The 7,253-nt window shown below is 37.1% G+C and overlaps 1 protein-coding gene across 1 annotated transcript in view; it reads right to left on the bottom strand.

Annotated features, from left to right (window-relative positions):
- Positions 1 to 5,321: 5,321 nt before the first annotated feature.
- The window catches only part of LOC107720891 (homeobox protein orthopedia B-like), a 7,299-nt gene continuing 5,367 nt past the window's right edge, over positions 5,322 to 7,253 (bottom strand). Inside the window, exon 4 of the mRNA XM_016528720.1 lies at positions 5,322 to 5,533. Coding sequence (XP_016384206.1) covers positions 5,469 to 5,533 — 65 coding nt within the window. The 3' untranslated portion in view covers positions 5,322 to 5,468. The remainder of the gene's footprint in view (positions 5,534 to 7,253) is intronic.

The following is a 7,253-nucleotide window of genomic DNA, read 5'->3' as shown; positions in this document are numbered from 1 at the left end:
GGGGTGATGCGGAGGAGACAAATTTTTGAAAAAATTTTTTTTTTTTTTTTTTTTTGCGCACAAAAAGTATTCTCCTAGCTTCATAACATTATGGTTGAACCACAAGTCACATGGACTATTTTGACCTTTCTAGGCCTTAAAAGTTTCAGTTGCTGTCTATGGAGGGTCAGAAAGGACCTTCAGATTTAATCAAAAATAACTTAATTTGTGTTCTGAAGATAAAAGATGGTCTCGCTGGTTTGAAACGACATAAGGGTGAGTAATTAATTACATAATTTTCATTTTTGCGTGAACTATCCTTTGCCTTGGTGTAGACATGAATATAGTTATCCTTATAGTTATTGTTTTTGGTGTGAATGGGCCTTAAAGATGTCCTGACCATAATTATAACGCACAAAGGAACTATATGGCTTTAGTCGATTTTTTTCCGGTTGATGAAAGATTAAAACGTTGACAGCCAATCAGAATCCACCTGAATTTAAAGAGCCAGAATTTCAAGGACTGACCATAAAAAAATTTGAATAAATAAAAAGTCATGGTGGGTTGGTGTGACCTACTGTAGCCATGCCCCCTTTCAGCAATGCGCAAATTGTCTTCTGTCTTCCGGTTTGTATTTCCACAGCATGAAGGTATAAGATCTTAGCGATTTATGAATGGCTCCTTTTACAATCTTCCAGGTTTACTGACATTTGTTATGATACCTGCTTCAAACATTACAATGCTCATGATAACTTTCGTTAACGCTACACAAGTAAATCCACTTCACCGGCTAATTACTCTTTGACAGCAATGCCATAGAAATAGCTATAACAGAGCTACTGCAAAAACGAAGATCAAAGACAGCATTCTAAAGAGGGTTGCGCACTTGTTTCTCTGGCGCATAAGCTCTATAGTTATAGTTACCTTTATAGTTATCCTTCTTGGTTTGAACAGGTCTTTATTCAATATGTAAATATTGCAATGACATTATCACTGTCAGTTAGATTTTGAATGGTGAACATTTTCACAAAGTCATGACATTTTCAAATTTTATTATTAAGAAATATTATTTTTATATAGCCTACAAAACAAAAGTCTCAGTGCATTTGAATGGGCATTTACTTGCAGAAACTTATGGAAAAGAAAAATAAAAGAACACGGATTCCAATACAATGCTGCTATGAAAATTACATTTTATGTTCACAAATATATAAAACACACAGCATCTGGTCATTATAGTGGCATCGTGTTAGACATGAACAGTGGCATACCTTCTAATTTCTGACTCAACATATTCACTGTTCTCAGTTCAGAGAGAGAACAGGACACAAGGAAGATCATCCTACTCTCTCTCATTTCTTCTCCTCTCCTCTCTGCTTTTGTCCATCCGGTGAGAGAAAAATAGATGGTTATTCTAAAAGGTGCTGATTTCAGCTATAAACTGTAGGGGGAATGCGTGTGATGTTCAATAAGGCTTTCCCATACAGAGACGGAGTAGAGAAGACAAACTCGTTTATGAGCAACACACAACCCTGTCCTCCTGTATTACTCACACACTAAATTCTGCTTTATACACACACAAACTACAGCAACACTTCAGGGGATTTGTGTGTAGTGTGTGTTTTTCGCCTACCAAGCAAATGCAGGTGCAAATCTAGACTTTAAATCACTGTTGCACATGCATTTTTGAAAATAGCATGAGCTCAACATCTTAAACCAACAAGCAATTCTCTAGCAACCATGAATACAATAGCAACTGCATAGCAACACCCTGGCAACCACCTACAACAATATGAATATGGGTAGTATGAATGAAATTCGAACATAGTACATCCACTATGTTGTTACTATCACGTGATCTGCCAGCATCAATTGCATCGCTGCATTGCCATTCATAAATCCTCTACCATGGCCTCATGAGAGAGTAAAGTGTCAATCGAATGCATACTTCAGAATTTTGGCGGAAGTACTGTCATCTTTTTGCCTACTGTTTTTTGAATACTATGAATTTGGACATACTACCCTTTTTCACATACTATATAGTAGGGAAGTATTCAATTTTGCATTCAGCAATAGTATTCGAAAAAACAGTAGGCAAAAAAAGTACACGGATGACCTACTACTTTGGCCGAAATTCTGGAGTGTGCATTCGATGGACACTTTACAGAGTCATGCAACTTGGCGGAAGTATGTCCGAATTTCAGTCATATTGCCTATATTCATAAGGTGCATCACAAATCATGTGCTAATGCACTATTCTAGATGTTTTGTAGTATAAATAGTGGGAGTAGCGTGTTCACACTGAAAATTCCACTTTAAATACCTGGATGCTGCACTTAAATAACCCAAAAAACGAAGTGTGGAATGTTGAACACTTCATGCACTCAACTGTCGCAGCTTTAATTACGTTGCGAAGGGGAAGGGGCTATCAGACTCTGATTATTAATGACAAAATAACCTTATAAAATTCATACACTACATGGTTGAGTACTCAGGACCATCCTTTGGGTGGTGCAACTGGTGTGGTCACACCGGGCCCCGCACTTTGATGGGGCCCCACGGCGGACAGAACGTGATCACGAACGGACCGAGGGGGACTCCTAAAGAGTCAGCTAAGGACGGCCCTGCTACATAATGCATAAGTACATAGTGTATAAGTGCATAGTATATAGTGCGTCATTTGGGACACAGTTAAATTACATAGAATGTAAATTTTTTTAATGGTTGCGATGTTTCAAACTAAATGTAGTACCTACTACACAGTATGTGATTTTGGATGCAGTGTGTTATTGTGTCCAGCTGTGATAAAACAAGCAATAGGGATTTCGCCTAGGGCGTCAAATTGGTTAGAAACGGCACTGTGTGTGTGTGTTTGTGTGTGTATTGAAATATAATAAATATAATAATAAAAAATATATATACACACAACAAATATTAAATTTGATATTGATATTCCGTCTATTTCATGCACTGGAAATGGAAATTCAAGATGAGCAGATTGCATTTTGGAATACATTACCCAATACGTTTGCAACTTTGCATGTTTGCAGGTTGCATAGTATGCATAGTATACTTACTAAATTATTCAGAAAGGGCGAGAGTATAGACCATTCCAGTTTAAAGAACAGACCAATTTTGCATTGTTTTACTGTTTCGATATGTGATTTGCTGAACTTAATTTATTGTATTTAAGGAAAACAGAGCGGTGCATATTTTAAGAGCTGTTATTGAGGCAAGACTTCTGCAACCACCTTGAAAGAAGACTTAGCCTACACATCTGCATATACAATCATATGTTTTATCAGTTATAGAGAATATTTGCTGACTTGCACGCGCATATATTATCCAAGCTATGCTACATGTTTTTAATTATGTCTTAATGTTTCAATTCGAGCATGTAACCCTGTAACCTCAGCTTTATATTCTCTCTCTTAACTGCATGCCTGTAGTCTCTCTCTCACACGCGCACGCACACACATTTTAGGCCTGGAAAATTAATGAGCTCGCATTCATAACCCAGACAGAGAGAGCTATATTCACCCTCCGATGCTTTATTGACTGATTTCATTTATTTGCAGGAGATGGATTGGAGGTAAGCAGGCGGCCTCCTCGCGGCTCTATCGCGCAATGCATTGTGGAGGGTCAGCGTTCGCCTCTCTCGTCAGCGTGTGACAAATTAGCTAACGAGGAACGGCCTTCGCATTTCCACAAACTAATTAACCCGGCAGGTACTGAGACAAATTATAATATTTATGTAATATCATCTCGCATCTGTTTGCAAGGAGCACCGTACGTATCACCTGATCTCTCTTTTAGACGTGCGCGCTCACTTATTACACGTTCAAACAAGCAGTAGAACCATTTCTATTTTATAAATATGATTCTTGAGTTTTAAACAATGACAGGATGATTGCATAGCTCAGGCAGTGTTGATACAATGCCTCATGTCTTCGCTTTTAACCTCATATAGTCTCATTTTTGGCCACAACACAAGGTAGGCTATAGAAGATTTGATTTTTCATAACTATAAACGTATATAACAACGCTCTTGAATTATGATTTAATAACCAAATTTAATTAAATTCATAGAGATAATTCCAATATACATAATCATAAATATGCGTCTGGGAATTAAATCAATCCCTTTTATTACCTATTCTATTATTATGTTAGAAACTAAAAATATATTGAAGTTTACATATAGGCCTAAGTAAAATGGCTCAATAAAAAATCCCTTAATTTTATTATGGATGTATGAATTATAAATTATTTCATCCAGCAGTTATTGCGCCATATATACATGATTGTGGTATTATCGCAGTGGTCTGGAAGACAGACAGTGATGGCGCGCTCTTGATATTGTATTTGGCTGAGCCCTGATTTCTCATCTATGAGGTCATAATGCCAAGAGCCCGAGAGCCAATCAGAGAGCGAGTTAATGTCAACCCCTGCAACATCTCCAAACGAGAAGAAAATGTAGTGTTGGGAGAGATAATGACTCGATTTGATAACACTTAATAATCATTTTCAATAATAAGCCATTAGCAGACATTATAATGCAGATCAGTAGTTCGTATACATTCCAAAATGATTATAAATATATGAAAATAGAGGTTTTGTTAGTTTAATTTGAATGTAAAATAGGCCTGTTAAACATTGGACTATAAGTTAAAATAAAGTGTTACCTATTTATCAATCAACAAATAAATAAAGTTCTATTTTCCTCACAGAATTCCCAAGGAACAACAAAAGATGCGAGGTGTCAATAATGACATATTGAAAATGATTTTATTCGTTAATTTACATTCAATCGTTATAAACATGTTCAGGAAAGATCAAAGATCAAACATTTAAGAAATTTATATTGGTATAAGCACATACATGAACTTAGAACATATCACAAACTGACCGAATGAGAACAAGTTAAGAATGCTTTATCTACACAAAACATCCTATATATAACAGCATATAACAAAGTCATACTTTTCTTTTAAATGACATTTCCCCGTTGTTGTTGTTGTTGTTGTGTTGTTGTTTACCCTGGTTGGCACATGCAGTCAAGTTTCTTAATTCTTTTTGAGATATTTTCCTTTCTTTCTTCCACCGATTCATAAAAGTGTCCTAAAATTTGAACGATTTCTTCCATAATAATAATGATGATGATGATCATAATAATAATAAAAACGAGTGCACCGTCTCTCGCCTTGTTTCTCAAATTGCAAATGTGCAGATTGTTTTCTGTCCAGTTTGTTGACATTTTTGAATTTGCAAAACGAAAGTGCTAATAAATAAAAATTCAATTATTAAATAAATAGGACATAATAAATAAATACATTTCGGTTTTTTTTCAGCCTATGATGCTTTAGGTTTTATTTCCATCAGGTGCGCACAGTTCATGTTTACTACAGGACAGTCGTAGGCCTATCCTTAGACTTCCTTGTGCGTCACTGGGCCAGAAATGATGGGTGGACGAGAAACACGTCAAAGTATTAGGTGAAACTCATGGACACTGTGTGCTCCAGCGCTTTGCGGCGCAGGGACGCAATGCTCGTCCCTCTCCAGACGTCAGTGTCCGGGGAGCCACACAGCTGAGGCGAGCCGGTCACGTTGGTGGGGCCAGAGAGCGACGCGGGCACCATGCCGGGGAAGGTGGGTTGGTAGAGGTGGGACTGGAGGCCGGAGCCGTTGGAGGACATGTTGGACAGGCTCATGGAGTTGTGTGGCGGTCCGGCGCCCAGGCTGCACTGGGATAGAGACTGTGCCATGGCTTGTTGTCGGCCTAGGGCGGGCGGTAACTGCAGCTGGGAGACTCCCGGCATCCCGGCCGCCGCCCAGCGGGTGTCATTAGCGTGAAAAGAGCACAGGCTGTCGCCCATGACTGCTGCGGCCGCCGCGGCGGAGGAGAACTGCGGTAGGCCGTGGTGAGTGGGCAGCAAAGTGCCGGGAGTGCGAAACACGTTGGTGGTCTTCTTGCGCTTCTTCCATTTGGCGCGTCGGTTCTGAAACCAAACCTGCGAGCAGAGGGAACAAAAAGAGCTGTCAGAAATGCTTACATTGCGCTAGAATAGATGTAAAAGTGGGCATTTAATAAGGAAGTTTAATAAAACAGCAATGTCGAATATTGCTCATTGGGACATTTTGTGTGACTACGATGTATTCGTGTTTTTGGTATCTTTTACGTTCACTAAAATAAATCAAACAGACAATAAATAAATACTCATTCTAAAATAAACACTACATTGTGTGTGTTTTTTGAAACCAGAGCCTAAAGTTCTTGATGTCACATTATAGATTCTTAAGAATCAATCAATATTTTTAATAGTTTATAATAGAAAAGTTTTTAATAGAAACCAATAGTTTCTTGGTTCTATACAACGAATTGTTCTAAGGATGCTAAAGAAATAGGCTATAGATGTCAAACATACATAAGTTGCACAAAAGAAAAATACAGATGAACAAAAATATGAGCAGAAATAGCCTACACGTGACATAATAGAAACATATTATTGATGCATTGTTTATTTGTTTGTTTGCATACAAAATATAGTAACTTTAAATTGGTAACATCTCAATTAAATAGTTTTATTCAAGTAAAAAAAATGCTATTTAATATCAGTGAATCAACCTAAATACATCAATTAACACTGTACACTGTAAAAAAAATTCCGTAAAATTTACGGTAAAAAACCGGCAGCTGTGGTTGCCGGAATTTTACCGTAAAAAATACAGTAGCAACGTTTTAGGTTTTACGGTTTTAACTTAAATTTACAGTTAAATACCGTAATTTCATTAACTGATATAATGTTAATATACCAACCTATTGAAGTACTGAAATCTGTTTTGTACCTCTGTAATACACTGATAACCACCAAATGCAGGTGGTGATGAGAAAGTCACATGATGAACCAAAGCCCATCACAAGCAGCTTTTAAATAATAACATATATAGAAGGTGCACAGTGTCATTCACACAAACACCAAACACCATCATGATAACACACATGAAACTGAAATAATGCAACAAACATTAATTTAACAACATTAGGTGTAACACACAACCCTAATATACAAAACTGAAGAAGAAACAGTTATTTCAACAAAAAAAAACATCAAGTTTGAAATGTAACGCAGGGAATTCTGGGAATGTCAATTTACGGTTAATCACTGTAAATTATACGGTATTTTTCACTTCCAAAAACGGTATACTACCGTAAAATTAATGTCCAATACATATAATGTCCAATACAGTTTTTCACCGTATATAGTAAGGGAATT

The sequence above is a fragment of the Sinocyclocheilus rhinocerous genome, unplaced genomic scaffold (genome assembly GCF_001515625.1).
Source record: "Sinocyclocheilus rhinocerous isolate Xijiao unplaced genomic scaffold, SAMN03320098_v1.1 scaffold751, whole genome shotgun sequence".
Classification (NCBI taxonomy): Eukaryota; Metazoa; Chordata; class Actinopteri; order Cypriniformes; family Cyprinidae; genus Sinocyclocheilus; species Sinocyclocheilus rhinocerous.
The sequence above is the reverse complement of the archived record's forward strand: the minus strand, read 5'-3'. Positions and strand labels throughout refer to the sequence as shown.